Raw genomic sequence first — 13,680 nt, forward strand, 5'->3', positions numbered from 1 at the left:
CATTCCCTGCTTCTTTTGAATCTCTATAGCTGAGGCAAAAAGAGTGCAAGTCTGAATGGCTCGCTGCATTATAATAGGCTCAATAATGGCAGTTACACAAGCATCAAATAGAACATGAACATGACTTTCACCAGCTGCAGCAAAACAGATTTTCAGAATTACTGCTGATTGCCATTTGCAAAAATAACAAGAAACCAAATAGTTGTTTTCTCTTTTCATCACATTGTTTGACATCTGCAACTAAGCCAGAAAGCAAAAAGGTCAATGTTCGATAATCTGTTGGTACAAGTAATTCTTAATCAAAATAAAAATTTGTCATCTCCAGACCAGCATTATTACAATTTTACTGAGTGCTTTGGTTTTAGCCACCATATAAGGATAATAACATAGTCCCTGTGGATAAGTCAAACACCTTAAGTCAATGTTCCAGCATAGATGTAATGTGGTGCACATGCAGAGAACGGAAAACTAAAGTAACATTCTCACAAAGAGCACTGTCTGCAACCTTCACTACGTTTCTACCTATGGTTGCCATGTTGGAAATAAAGGTTGGAGCTGTTTGGAGAGGTCCGACTTTTCAATTTCTGGGGCCATTCGTCTTGTAATTTGAACTTGGGAACTCAGGAGGGAAACAATATCCAAGTAAAAACAAAATATATCATAAACCATCCTCACACCCTTCGCTCACTGTTTTCACTGATGCTTCGGATACTGCATTGACCATATGATATATTCCTGATTCATCCACTGATGTTTTCTTAGGAGGTCACAGCTTCTTGCAAATTGAACTGTTAACATACAGATCACTGATTAATATGTGAACCAAATTACTGGAGATCTAAATCAAGCCATTCGTTCTGAGTTTTTAACTTTTTTGTCATTGAGAGTAAACATTAGAATCCACACATTTTCTTATGACATGATATAGTGAAGAAAACTTTATGGTAAAAAAAAAAAGGTATTATCCTAAAATTTGAAATAGTAAATGTAAAATTATTAGTAACAGCAAGTTCTCACATGTGTCACTTTTCTTGCAAACTGCACTAAAGGGCACCCACACCAACCATTTTCTTTGTCACATAAACTGGGAAAAATGGCAGTTCAAGAGAAAAAGAGAAAATGAATTTGTTGCACACGTACACATTCAACAGAAGTCAGACAGTTGTTTCACATTATGAAGAAAGGAAACAGAGAATCAACTTGAATTTCTTTTTCCTCTGAAGCATTCTACACCAGGTCAAGATCAAATTCAGTTATATAACACGTTTTCAAAAGCTCAAGGTGCACAAATGCTGCACTTAGGTGCTCAAGCAGCCTTTTCTAGCAGCAAAAACATTTGCACATGATAACTGCTGGCTCTTATCTGATGAGTGAGTCATAGTTTGTCTTCCTGACTGGAACAAAAATTCACTTTCTTCTAGTTTACCTGGAGGAAACTTCTGTTTGGATTGAATGGCTTAAACATTTAAAGCCAGGAGTCCTGGTTCAAACCCGATTTTGTTTGTCCTTCCACCAGGTGAGCGTCTGGCACAGCTCAGAAACAGAGGAACACATCAGTCACATGGTGGCCCCGCCTCAGTACATGCAGGTGGTCCACCACCCATCCATGATCAGCGACCTTTACCCCAACCATGCTTCAGGTAGGAAAACACGTTTGTAAGATTTCAGTACCAAACAGCAAAGCAAGCGCCGACTGCAGCACACAGAGTTCCGTTTTGTTCCGACCACAAATTTCAATGTATTTTATTGGGATTTGTGTGAGCAACACAAAGCACTGCATTGCTATGAAATGGGCGGGAAAACCACACTTGATCTTCAGAAAATTGAAATCAAAGTAATTCTGAAAGCCTGACTAAAAAGGCAAAGAAATCAAAAATCATGTAAGCTATCTGTTGTGGGGTAAAAATGTAGAGATCCAAGAGAATGCTCAATTCCTTTTTCTAGGTTTGTTTATGACTCTGTTGCTCAAGGGGCTGCTTTCGAACGCCACTCTTGCTCTTCCCTCTGAGCATCCGAGTGATCCGAGGTAAAAAGAGCGCTGGTTGGCAGAGGGGAGCCGATCTTAATCTACCCCATGTGATTTAATTATTCATCAGACTTAGAGTCCTGGAGAGTTCAGTGGCTGAGGCTGTTAAGGGAGCAGATAGCTTGAGTTTGTGTGTGTGTCCGTGGAGGAGGTCAGAAGAACAAAGAGGGCAGAGAGCGGCTGAGCAATCAGCGTATGGCAAAAAACTAAATACTCAACAAAGAGAGATTCCCAATTCTTTAGGCACATGTGCCTGCTGCTGTAGACTCGCCATCTGTTGAGTACTTGGAGCGGTGGTGATGCACTTGTGCGAACGGAGACTTTTGAGTTACTGCATGAAGAGCTACTTAGAAGATCAAAGGCCCTGAATTTGGTGTGAAAATCTACAAACTAGACTGAATCAAATGATCAGTTGAAGAGTGCTCTGTGAGCCGTAGTCTCATTAACCACACGCTTCCACTCACCAGGAAGGACTGCTGGAGAGAGGGCCGGCACAGAGTAGTTACGCATCTTCCAGGCGGCTGGAGATCAGAGTGAACCAAATAAACAACTTCAGTACCAGAGTCGTGCTTCAGCATGTGCTGCAACATTATGATATGCCTTTGTAACCCTTCGTCACAGGCTTTCCATAAGTAGAGATAAGTCTAACACTTTCATGCATAGTGGTCACTACAGTGGTCAGCTATCTAAAAGCCATTTTCTTGTGCTTACTGTGGATTTTTATGTTATAAATGCACACAGACCACTGAAGTGGACACTAATGCATCATAAAATATACCATCAACCACTGGTCATCAGCTGCAAATGCAAGAAATTATTTTTGGATAATACAATATGGCCGACAGACAAAAAAGCATGAGAACCGACCCGGTCCCTCCTTCTACTGTAGACGACTCTTGCAAGTAAAAAAAATATTGTGACATCAGATAACCCCTAAGGAACAATACTACTGATGTATTTTTCAAATAACAACTTTGTATTTGGACAAAATTACAATTGATCACATAAAAATAAAAAATAAATTATTTTTACAAAAAGATTTTCCTACCTTTTTTATGCCTTAAGAAAAGAATTTTAAAAAATGGAAAAAAAATTCTGACACAAAGGATCATAATTCATGCATCAGAGGGCTAATGTAGCTTAAATATGATTGTTTTTGTATGAGGCAAAAAGCAACTCTTCTAGATAGTAAACCCATTTGCAGTGTTTAGATTTGGGTACAGCCTGTACTGCTTTAACAAAAGTATTTGTGTTTTGTTTTTTCACAATGCAAAAATGCTAAGCAGCATCTGCTCTATTTTCAGAATAAAATATTTTGCTCTGAGTTATTCATTATGTCACCTCATTAAAATCAAACATGGTGAGTTGTACTGGCATGCTCACCGTGAGGACTGTACACACGTCATTCAGAATGTTTAATTCTAGACTTTAACCTTAAAATCTGATTCAACAAGCTTTTCTAAAAGGGTTATCAGTAGAGGTATGCGATACGGCATATTTTGGTATTGATCTAATACCAATTAAACATGGACATTATTGCCGATGCTAATAAAGATATTTTTAGTTTAAGCTTGACATATCATCAAACTTTTGGCTTTTAGGTGCTCTTTGTTTTCTTTTGTTTTTCTTTCAGTTGTTTTGTTCAAATCTAGGACAGAATTTAGACCTTAATAACATGCTGATATATTAAAAAATTAACAATAGAAAAAGCAAAAAATAACACAAACAATTGCAAAGTGCAAAATAATGATGTGAGAACAAATTGAAACAATTTGATTCATGACAACTTAAATTGTTATAAATCTTTTTACTTGCATTTCACATTTAAGTACTACCTTGTCTTTTACATGAAATCCCAGTATTGTGTGTTTGTAGTTTATAATGATGTGATGCAAAAGGAAAAAATGTAAGAGCCTATGATTTCTTCTGCTTGTAAATATGTATTTTTTTACCACAGTTTGCTTGGCCAACTGATACTGATATTGATCATATCAATAATAGTGAATAATAGTTCTCAAAAATAAAATTTCAAGGCAGACTTTCAAGCTGAACAATTTAAATATATATAAAAAGTCACAATTGAAAGATATTTTCAGCTGATATATGGATGCGTTACATTATGGTTTCCATCTCTCTGAGGTTTTTCACTGACGTTCATCTCATAATGTCTATAATGAGAGTCAACCAAAGCAGTAAAGGTCAGGATTAGGGGACAGTGTGAGCCCAGGTAGGAAATTAAGGTTTTCTTATGATTCATTTACCGTCACTCTTCATTTCAGGCATGGATTTAAAAAAGAGAAAAAGAAGTACCTGCTTGTGCTGCTTACAGTTTGAACGTGGATAATTAGGAGAGAATACTGATTACTGAAGATTCACACACCAACCCAGTTCTGACAAGAGCAATAAATATTTTAACTCACCTGAGGGAGTTTATGAAGAGTTCACAGGCAAATGCAATTATAAAGCAAAAAATACGATTAGTTTTGACAGATTTGTTTCAGGAAGAGCCTAAAATTTATCGAAAAAAAGTAGAGAAAAAAAATCAAAATTATAAAAGCAGCCTATTCTGACATATAAAGATCTAATCTGATTTAGGGAGACAATTAACAGTCACAGAGTAATGGCTGCATAACCTGAAACAAAATATCTTAAGATAAGAGGTGTGGACTCAAGTGACAAATTTAATGACTCAAGACTCGCCTTGATAAAAGCATTAAACCCTTTGGGCTTGTCTTGGACTTTCACACATGTGATTTATTATTTATTTTGAGCTTGAACTATTTCAATAGTACCGCTATGCAGTTCTGACCATTTGTTAGTGTTTCTTCATCCTGCATGCTGTTGTTGTACCTGCTTTTCTTCTGCACCCTATGATGAAACAGAGACACTCACAGTGGTGGAAAGGTTCTGTAATTAATATGTCACTAATAAAGAGGATCCTCTATCACATTTTTTTAGAATCCGTTAAGGATAGCTTTATTAATTGCCAGGCAGTTTATGATAATTTACCATAACCCCATATATAACACTAGACAGAAAATAACTATTCTAAATGATGAATTAATGAATGTCAGTTTGCTAAACATGTAGACTGCCAACCACAGTAGAGAGGCAACAACTTCTGATGTTGTTTCTCTGCAACATCAGAAGTTGTAGAGAAAGTGAAAGCAACTTTATGACCTTTGACTTGGTGAGTCAAAGGTCATAAAGTGACTAACGTATGGGAAATGTTTTTTTAACAACTTCTAATCCTGGAGCCTAGAAAGGTTCTAACTTAGATGCAAACCCAAAAAAACAGTAGCAGAATGCCAAACTTTTCACCCCCACAATGTTTTGCCACATCCATGTGTGGTACTAAATTGGATACGTTTCAAATTGTTTCAAAGCATCTACAGGCTGAATGGTCATGTTGCATTTTGTCTGACTTTTCCAGCATTGACATGAGGCACGCGGCGTAACTCTGCACAAGAAGAAGTCAAATCGTAAATCCAGATGTAGACAATAACTGAAAATTACAAGTATGAAATTATGAAAGAAGTCTGATTACACATCCAAAGGGACTTTTCTACAGGAGTTGCAGTCAGTGCTCTGCAAAAGGCTGTCGCTATTTGTTGTGCTGTATTTTTTATTATCTTCCTTCATGTGGTTATGATCTTGTGACAATACTGTTGAGTCCCATTCCTGAATAACCTTAAATTGATCCATAGAGGGGGACATCCATTATTACTTCCACTGCTGTGTGACATCAATGTTCTTCTTTATAAACTTGAAGTTTATGACTTGGAGTTGACCCAGAACTTGCATGTCTTTGGACTTTGGACTCAGTTCGGAACCTTCATGTGTTAACTTGGGATTTGATTTAAGACTTAGAGGGATGGCAGGGGGAGAGAACTTGAGACTTGTGTCTTGATTTTCTCTGTGTTTTTAATTACTCATAAAAATCTCCAACTAAGCTACTATTCTTCTTAACTAGCAGCAAAATAAATCCAGACTAAATTATGTCCAACTATAACAGAGAAGCATGCTGCTTCTGCATTCCATCAACCTCATCTGATAAGATAAGATAAGATTTATTTGTCATTGTCATCAACAGATTACGAGATTGAGATTTGCTCTACTCGAGTTAAAATGCAGGTTATGTGTATATACAATATACTGTACATATACAGTACATACCTACATAAAAAAGATAAAGAAATAAATAGTACAAAATGAGAAAGGGAATCTGCTTCCTCTCCTTCTGTCCTCAGGTGTCCCAAGCGCTGCCACGGTGGTGATCGTCATGTGCATCGCCGCCCTGGTGGCAGTGGTGGTGTTGGGCATATACCACATCCACATGACCCACCAGCAGGAGGTGAAGCAGGGGGAAACGGCTAAGGAGGCAGAAACAAACTGGGACGACTCTGCTCTGACGATTACAGTCAACCCCATGGAGGTAGGAGTGAAGAGAATGTCGATGATCAGAATGTCTGCAAGATAAATAAGACTTTCTCCAGGCTATAGCTGTAAATTAGTGAAATTTAACTCCAGCATTAGTCCTTTGGTGTATGTTGCTGAGCCAAGATGCACCAATCAGAGATTCTTCAGTTTTCATAAAATTTTGACCTGCTGATTGAAGTTTGGACGATTTTGATTTGCAGTGCTCAAAATATTTATTTGAAGCCTTCCAGCAGTAAGTTGTTAATTTCCTTAGTACAGCATGTTTTTTTAAATATTTTATAACAAAAACATAATGATTACAGAGTTGACCTTTTAGACTGTCTATTGCACATTAGCGATACAGTAAGCACAGTTATTATTATTAACTATGGATATCAGTATCAATGCATGTTTCCTAGAAAACATGCTGTTGTCTGTTAATTGCATCTTTCTGTATTTGTGTTTCTTTTACTTTTAGTTTTAAAACCAACATTGAAAATAGCAAATTTTTTGTCCTCTTCTCTCATTAACAACTTCCACACCAACAAGTTTGTTGTCACAGTTAGCACTTAACTAAAGTGTTTATTGATTGCAAAAATGTTATTTTTTCCTTCCTAGCAGTCAGAGCTAGCAAAGCTAGTTAACTTCAGCATACAGCAGGAAGGCTAAATGGATAAGTGGTTTATTGGGGTGATTTCTGCTGATGGTGTTGTCTTTGCCACTTCTGTTGTTCTTGCAAAATGCAAGAATTATAAGCACAATATTTGTCAGAAGAGTTTTCTATTTTTAAAGTCTGAAGTTCTGATTGATTTATTTAAAATAAGTGCACTGCTTCGTTGCGTCAAATCATGCAAAAGTAAAATGACATCAAAAAATATCAGGGGGAAATTTGTCAGTTAATTAGAAAGGCAATAAAGGACCAGGATGTTAATTTTGACATGTACTATGGTCCAATGAAACTAAAATTGTGTTTTTTGGCCATAATGGCCATTTGAAGAAAAAAGACCAGGTTTACATACATATATATATATATATATATATATCTATATATATATCATTATTCTGATATAATAATTTATATGACTCTCACCTAAAGCTAAAGAAAGAAGTTTAGTGTTCTTCAATCTGGGACAATAAGAAAAAAAAGGGTTGTCTTTTTGTCACCACAGAATTTGAAGAACCACACTGCAGGAGAGGAAGAGGCCAGTGAGGAGGAAGAGGATGAAGAGGAGGAGGAAGATGATGAGGATGAAGAGGACGAAGAGGTCACCAGCGATGAATCAGATGACAGTGAGGAGGAAGTGGACGTCCAGCTACCCAGGATGCAACGCTCAAGTGAGAAGCCCCAAAGATGGGACAAACCAACAATATGCTATTGAAAACACACATTCACACACACGCCCTCTGACACACACACGCGCACACACACGCATTCTGTAACACATCCTCGATGAAATCCCACATCAGATGGCTGTAAACAACAACAAAAAGGGACTTCAAGTGCTTGAAAAATAAAGTATTGTTGCCCCCTAGTGGAAGATTGTATGAAAACACAAACAAATGCAGATCAGAGAAACAATGGGGCGCTAGAACTGCTTCTCAAACAACAAAGCTCTGCAAATCTGGGTCATTCTCGGAGAGATGATAGCTCTCCCTCATTTCTACTGTCTTCTGTGAGAACAAGTTGTAAGAAACCCATTTTTTGTCGACTCGGTCCCATCTATCCAGTTTGATGTGTAAAATTCCACAGTAAGATTTCTGATGTCCCCACATTAAAAATGCAAAACAGCCTTTATTTAAGAAAAAGATGAGTTGCAAAAGTAAAGAAAATGAGACTATTTTTTGGTTTGTATACTTATTATTTGTCTTTATTCTAGCCAATATGGCAAAGCCAGGTGATTTTACAGAAAAAGCATATTTTCAATGGTATTTTAAAAAAACAAAGAAAAAAAAAGATCAATGTGCTGTTTCAGATGTCATGTCGAATTAGCAGCCAGCTCTACGTTCTGGGTTTTTGAGAATAGAAGAGGAGTCTCCTTGTACATTTTTATACGCTCCCTTCTTGTAAATATCAAGTATAGTAAGTGACACCCCTCCTCATCCTTCTCCTTTATCACCGTCCTGAAATGTTCAACAACCCTCCTCTCTTCACCTGTACACAGCACACGTCACCTGTTCAAATGTACGGACACACTCTGATCCCTTAGCCTGCAAGAATACAACCCAAAGGTTGCTTTTTTTCCCCAACCAAACTGGTTCCAAGACTAACTGGGATCCACAACAGAATTTCTTTATGTTTGAAATGGTGAAGCATCTCAAAACCTCTTTACTGGCCTAAGATGGAGAGACCTCAGAGAAACAAGTGAAATAAAGTGATCATTTTGTCTGAAAGTTTTTCTCACATCTCCTTAATTCAAGACAAAAGCAACAAAACACCAAGCGTCACCAGTATTAAGAAATCAGATTAGAACTAGAATGACACAATATTATTATCTATCCTCTTCCTGCTGTCTTAGTATCACCAGTAAGTAATGTGTGTCAAGGCTTTGCAGTTGGACTCGGTATTGCAAATTTAAATCCCATTTCACTTAATGCCATTTACTCACTGATATAAATAAATTGTCACCAACTGGTCTTTACAAATCCTGCTTTTTGCAGAATGCTAAGGCCTTTTATACTTTTTGTGGTTTAGCTCCAGGACAAGGTCATTGCAGCTGACATTGACTTTAATTCAAATGTATGTGCGACTGTCTCTGTAGATACTTCAATTTCAAGCTGTCGTTTTATGAAACTTTCTCTCAAAAATACAGATTATAGCCGCCATTATCAACAACTTTCACTGAAAATGTTTTATCTTACAGCTTTGAGTCTTCTTGAATTATATTAGGTGACATCCCAAGCAAAAGGATTTGAAGTTGACGTTTTAAGCTGTCTTTAACATATTCACCATAGAGACAGAGGTTGAAAGGTCAGAAGTTAAATTATCAACTTAAGCCTTGCTGATATCTAAAGTTGGCTCTATTTGCCATTTTAAAAAAGATTCCACTGCTGTAAAAATGACATACCGTGGTAGGCAGCTCCGGTTTTTGCACCCCCAAAAAAGTTGATTCCTAAAACTGATTAAGTACAAAACATCAAAAGAAAGGAAACAACCAGCAGTCTAACTCTCTGTTGATAAAGTTTGAAGAAAAGGCTTGGAAATGTCGGCTGAACATACAGTTGCCTTTCTAATAGCTTCTTACTAATTATTTTGCTGCCTGTTACGTTTCTAACGTCTTAGCGATACTTAAAATAGTTAACTCTGAGTCTTCTTTCCATTAACTTCCACTTGAGATTAGCATGATCAGGGAATACTTAGATATGATCCAGTAACTGATTATAAAGGGTAGAACATTTTGAGTAGAATTGTTTGGTGTTAAAAAACTTTACTTGTAAGCTGATGTTGACTTGGGGTCATTGCAGGGCATCTGTGACTGCCTCTGTAAGTATAGGGTGACGAAACACATGTTCTTTCAGAGGTTGGGAAGCTGAATAAGATTCAATTTGAGTCAGTCTTGTTGTGAAAAAAATTTTACAACCTTGAATTGTCCGAATTGTGTTAGTTTTGACTCTTGTTTCTGAACCGAAGATCTGCAGCTCTAGTATGACACCTAGTGGCCATAAAAATAATTGTCCAACTGAAGAAGCCTATTTCACTACACATTTCCTTACCAAATCACAAACTTAAATACAAAAATATAACACATGACATTAAATTATAGCTGCAATAAAATGACACCAGAGAGAGAAATTCTAAACTTGTCAAGTAACTGTTCTATTTCTAAATCGTTTATCAAATCAACTGCACATTGTCCAAAGTCATTTAAAGTCAATTTAGTCATTTAAACAAAAGGTTGTCATTTTCTTGTGTGCTATTGTCATAAATATTTGCAGTAGGTCTATAAATATACTGCAGGAGTATGCAATGCTATTGCATTTGCCTCCACTTACAAAATGGAGAAATAGTCTGGTGCAGAAGTGGAAACAAAATGAATACACATTTCATGAGTCACTTTTCACTTACTCAAAGACCTCAGATGAAAGTTGTTTCATATCAAAGTGAAAGGGCATTAATCTCTGACTGTGGGCATCCTGACCCAGTCTGGTTGTACCGTTTGATAGCAGATAAACCAGTCCTATGAGGAAAAATTAAAGTTTTTTTGCTGGAAAGAGGCCTCTGGTGAGCCTCAAGTTCTTGAGGGCAAATCTACTGTATGTGTGTACCGTAAGCTCTATTGTATCTCCATGTAAAGCTCTCATATGTTGTTTAGGAATTTTCCTCATCTGCCTTGAAACCTGGTCTTGTGATATCACCTCCCCTCCCGCACCCCCAATTTAAAGCTTTGGTGGATTTTGCATCGGCCCGATCCTCAGTGTTGTCCTGACGTTTGTTTTAGAAGAGGACATTGGAATTAACATTGAAACCTTGTACAACGTGTAAATTTTTTTTTGTTTTTGGTTTTGTTTTTTGGACTCTTTGTTCGTTTTTTCTTTGGAATGGTCACTACAGCACTTTCTGTAAATTGGCCAATAAAAACTTGTTTTTGAATCATTTGTGGGAACTTTTTCTGGTGTGTGTAGTGAGTGAGTGTTTCTGCATTATGGATGGAAAACACCATCCATAAGGTTCACTGTGCAGTGGATTCTGAGTTATTGTAAAAGTTGCTATATGGAGCATAATTAGTGCTCAAATTCCATTGTGTAACTTTTAAAGCCTTGCTGCAAATTGCATAATTCTTAAGTAGTTATTTTTTGCCTGCCATTTTACCAGTACACCGTTACACCTAAATATAGCAACAATTTTTGTGTTCGAGCTGCTGAGAAGGAATTATTGTATTTAGGCCAATGGAATAGAAAACATCTATTTCAAAATATTAGCAATTATTTTAGATGATTTACACAGTGCTTTGCTTTGTTTGTTTTGAGCTACTAAAAGTTAAAAAAAAAATCTAATTGTAGTTCTTGAAAATACAACTTTAAGACATGGACGTCCTTGGTGATGTTGGCCTGTGTAATTAAAGGTTTAGTCATTAGAACTACAGATATAAACAGAAGTTTGTAGTTAAGTTTAGACAGGGACTTCAATTTGGATTATTTAAAAAGGTTTTAATTGGGATTCTCTATTTATGTACGTAAATTGAAAACCTGGAACCAGCTGCAGACTGGGAGCAGCTGGGCCAATGTTCCCAGCCTATAAACCTGGCTGCTCTCCCCATAGCAAACAGTCTGGGTATTTTTGTTGGGTGTTTGTTTTAGTTCTGGCTGACTGGCTTTGCTTTCGCTGCAGCAGGCAGTTTTGTTATTAGCTTGGGATTGCCAAATTAATCACAGTAACACCTTCTTAATGAATTCAGAAAGGTGGATTTTTGCTCCCAGCACCAGACAGAACTTTTGGCAACGTGAAACAATTAAAGCAAACACTGATTTTATAGAACATCTTGGGACCAACACAGTTAAGAATGGCATATATTGAACACTGACATGATTGTCATTTTGTTGAAATGCGAAACCGCCTGAGATCACTAAGTGAATGATAAAATAACAAAACTAAACTCTTTACAAAGGTAAAAAAAACACATCACTAGTTCCATGTCTAGAGGGTTCAAGTGTGATCAACTCGATAAGCTCCTCGTGATCCGTGCACTCTCCAGACGCAGGGTGAACAAATTACGTCACTGCATAACTACGGACATACAACACATAATGATGTGGGTGAAAGTTTCTCCCAAGCTGGTTATGACAGCCTAAAGTTTCTATCATCTGGAAAATAATAACCTGCATCTAAACCTTGAAGTTTGATGGCAAACAGTAAATTTTGCCTCACTTAAATTAGCCTGGAGGATCTCCATCCCAGCTTTAGTTTTGAAATGAATTAGAATTCAGAGGTGAAATTAGTAATTGTTTCAGTTCTGAAATTATTTTATATTTTGAAATTACCCATACAACCTGTATACATCGCCAGTCCATCGCAGGGCAACACGGAGACATATGGAACAAATAACCATGTGCACACACACACATGCACACCCCCACACACCTAAAGAAAATGTGCAGGGAGAACATGTGAAGTCCTTGAAAAATGATTTGAACCCAGCAACTTCTTGCTATGAGGCAACTGTGTCACATACAGCATCTAAGAAGTCAATTTATTTCAGTAATTTTATTCAGGAAGCAAAACTATTATATATGTAATTTACATAACATTGAATTTTAAAGAGAAGCTGAATTTTATGTTTCCATTAGCTGTACAATTAGTCATCTTTTGCCAGAAATATATTCTTCTGTGCAGAATAAATCAATATGATTTGTTAATTTGCCTTTGCTGAATTGACTTTTTGAATCAAACTTGTTAATGATACTCCAGTTGACTGTGTTTGGTCATAATGTGTAAGAAAGCTGGTATAGGAACAAGCATAATGAAAACATGAATAGGATTGACTTATTGGCTGAACAAGAAACAGTTTTAATATCAGTTCTGTTTCCCTTTTTTCTCATTTTGCTTACAATCAAATGTACACATACAGTAAAGCCTATCATTATTCATCTCTTGAGCCTCAATGCTGGAATAACTTCCATCAATATCTAATGGAATGTTTCCATCTAGTGGTTAAAAAGTACAGTACAGAGAAACACTCTTTCAAGACCTCTCTCCTATTTAAACCAATCAGAATTACACTGTTAGAAAAAAGCCGAGGAGATCCTCCTACTCATTGTTGTGAAATAATTTGTAATTCTGTAACCTAGTGGCCATTTTGCTGCCTTCAAAGCTCACATTAGAGTATTCTGCAGCAAAGGCTGTGAAATCAGAGCATGACTGAGGCATCATGCCAGTGAAGGTTGACACATGAACATGAATAATGAAGCTCAACTTGCCTCAAACGGAGCCTCATTCTCTTATGTATTATTCATTATGTAGCTTTTCAGTCCAGCATATAGCCTTCACTGTAACCCTGAACAGAGAAATAGATTATAAAGCACATCTCTTTTAAACAAAGAGAGGCACACATAATTTAACACAAGAAGTTAACTGAAAACAAAAATTTAATCATGACCAGAACAAACATTTTGAGCCAGAGAAAGGGTCAAGCTGATAGTTTAATGCAACAGCAGAGGGATCTCTGAGGTGTGCAGGGAATTTGAAAAATTCTGAATTCCTTCACTGTGGAAAATGTGAAGTTGATGCAACACTGTTTGGT

At 36.9% G+C, this 13,680-nt stretch overlaps 1 protein-coding gene across 2 annotated transcripts in view; it reads left to right on the forward strand.

Moving 5' to 3' along the window:
- Positions 1-11,036, forward strand: part of LOC114133258 (calsyntenin-2) — a 285,154-nt gene extending 274,118 nt beyond the window's left edge. For both annotated transcript variants that reach the window (XM_027999001.1, XM_027999002.1), the window contains 3 exons: positions 1,517-1,640; positions 6,277-6,461; positions 7,615-11,036. In XM_027999001.1, the coding sequence (XP_027854802.1) occupies positions 1,517-1,640; positions 6,277-6,461; positions 7,615-7,824 (519 nt within the window). In that variant the 3' untranslated portion in view covers positions 7,825-11,036. The remainder of the gene's footprint in view (positions 1-1,516; positions 1,641-6,276; positions 6,462-7,614) is intronic.
- Positions 11,037-13,680: the final 2,644 nt, after the last annotated feature.

This window comes from Xiphophorus couchianus, chromosome 18 (assembly GCF_001444195.1).
Source record: "Xiphophorus couchianus chromosome 18, X_couchianus-1.0, whole genome shotgun sequence".
Taxonomy (NCBI): Eukaryota; Metazoa; Chordata; class Actinopteri; order Cyprinodontiformes; family Poeciliidae; genus Xiphophorus; species Xiphophorus couchianus.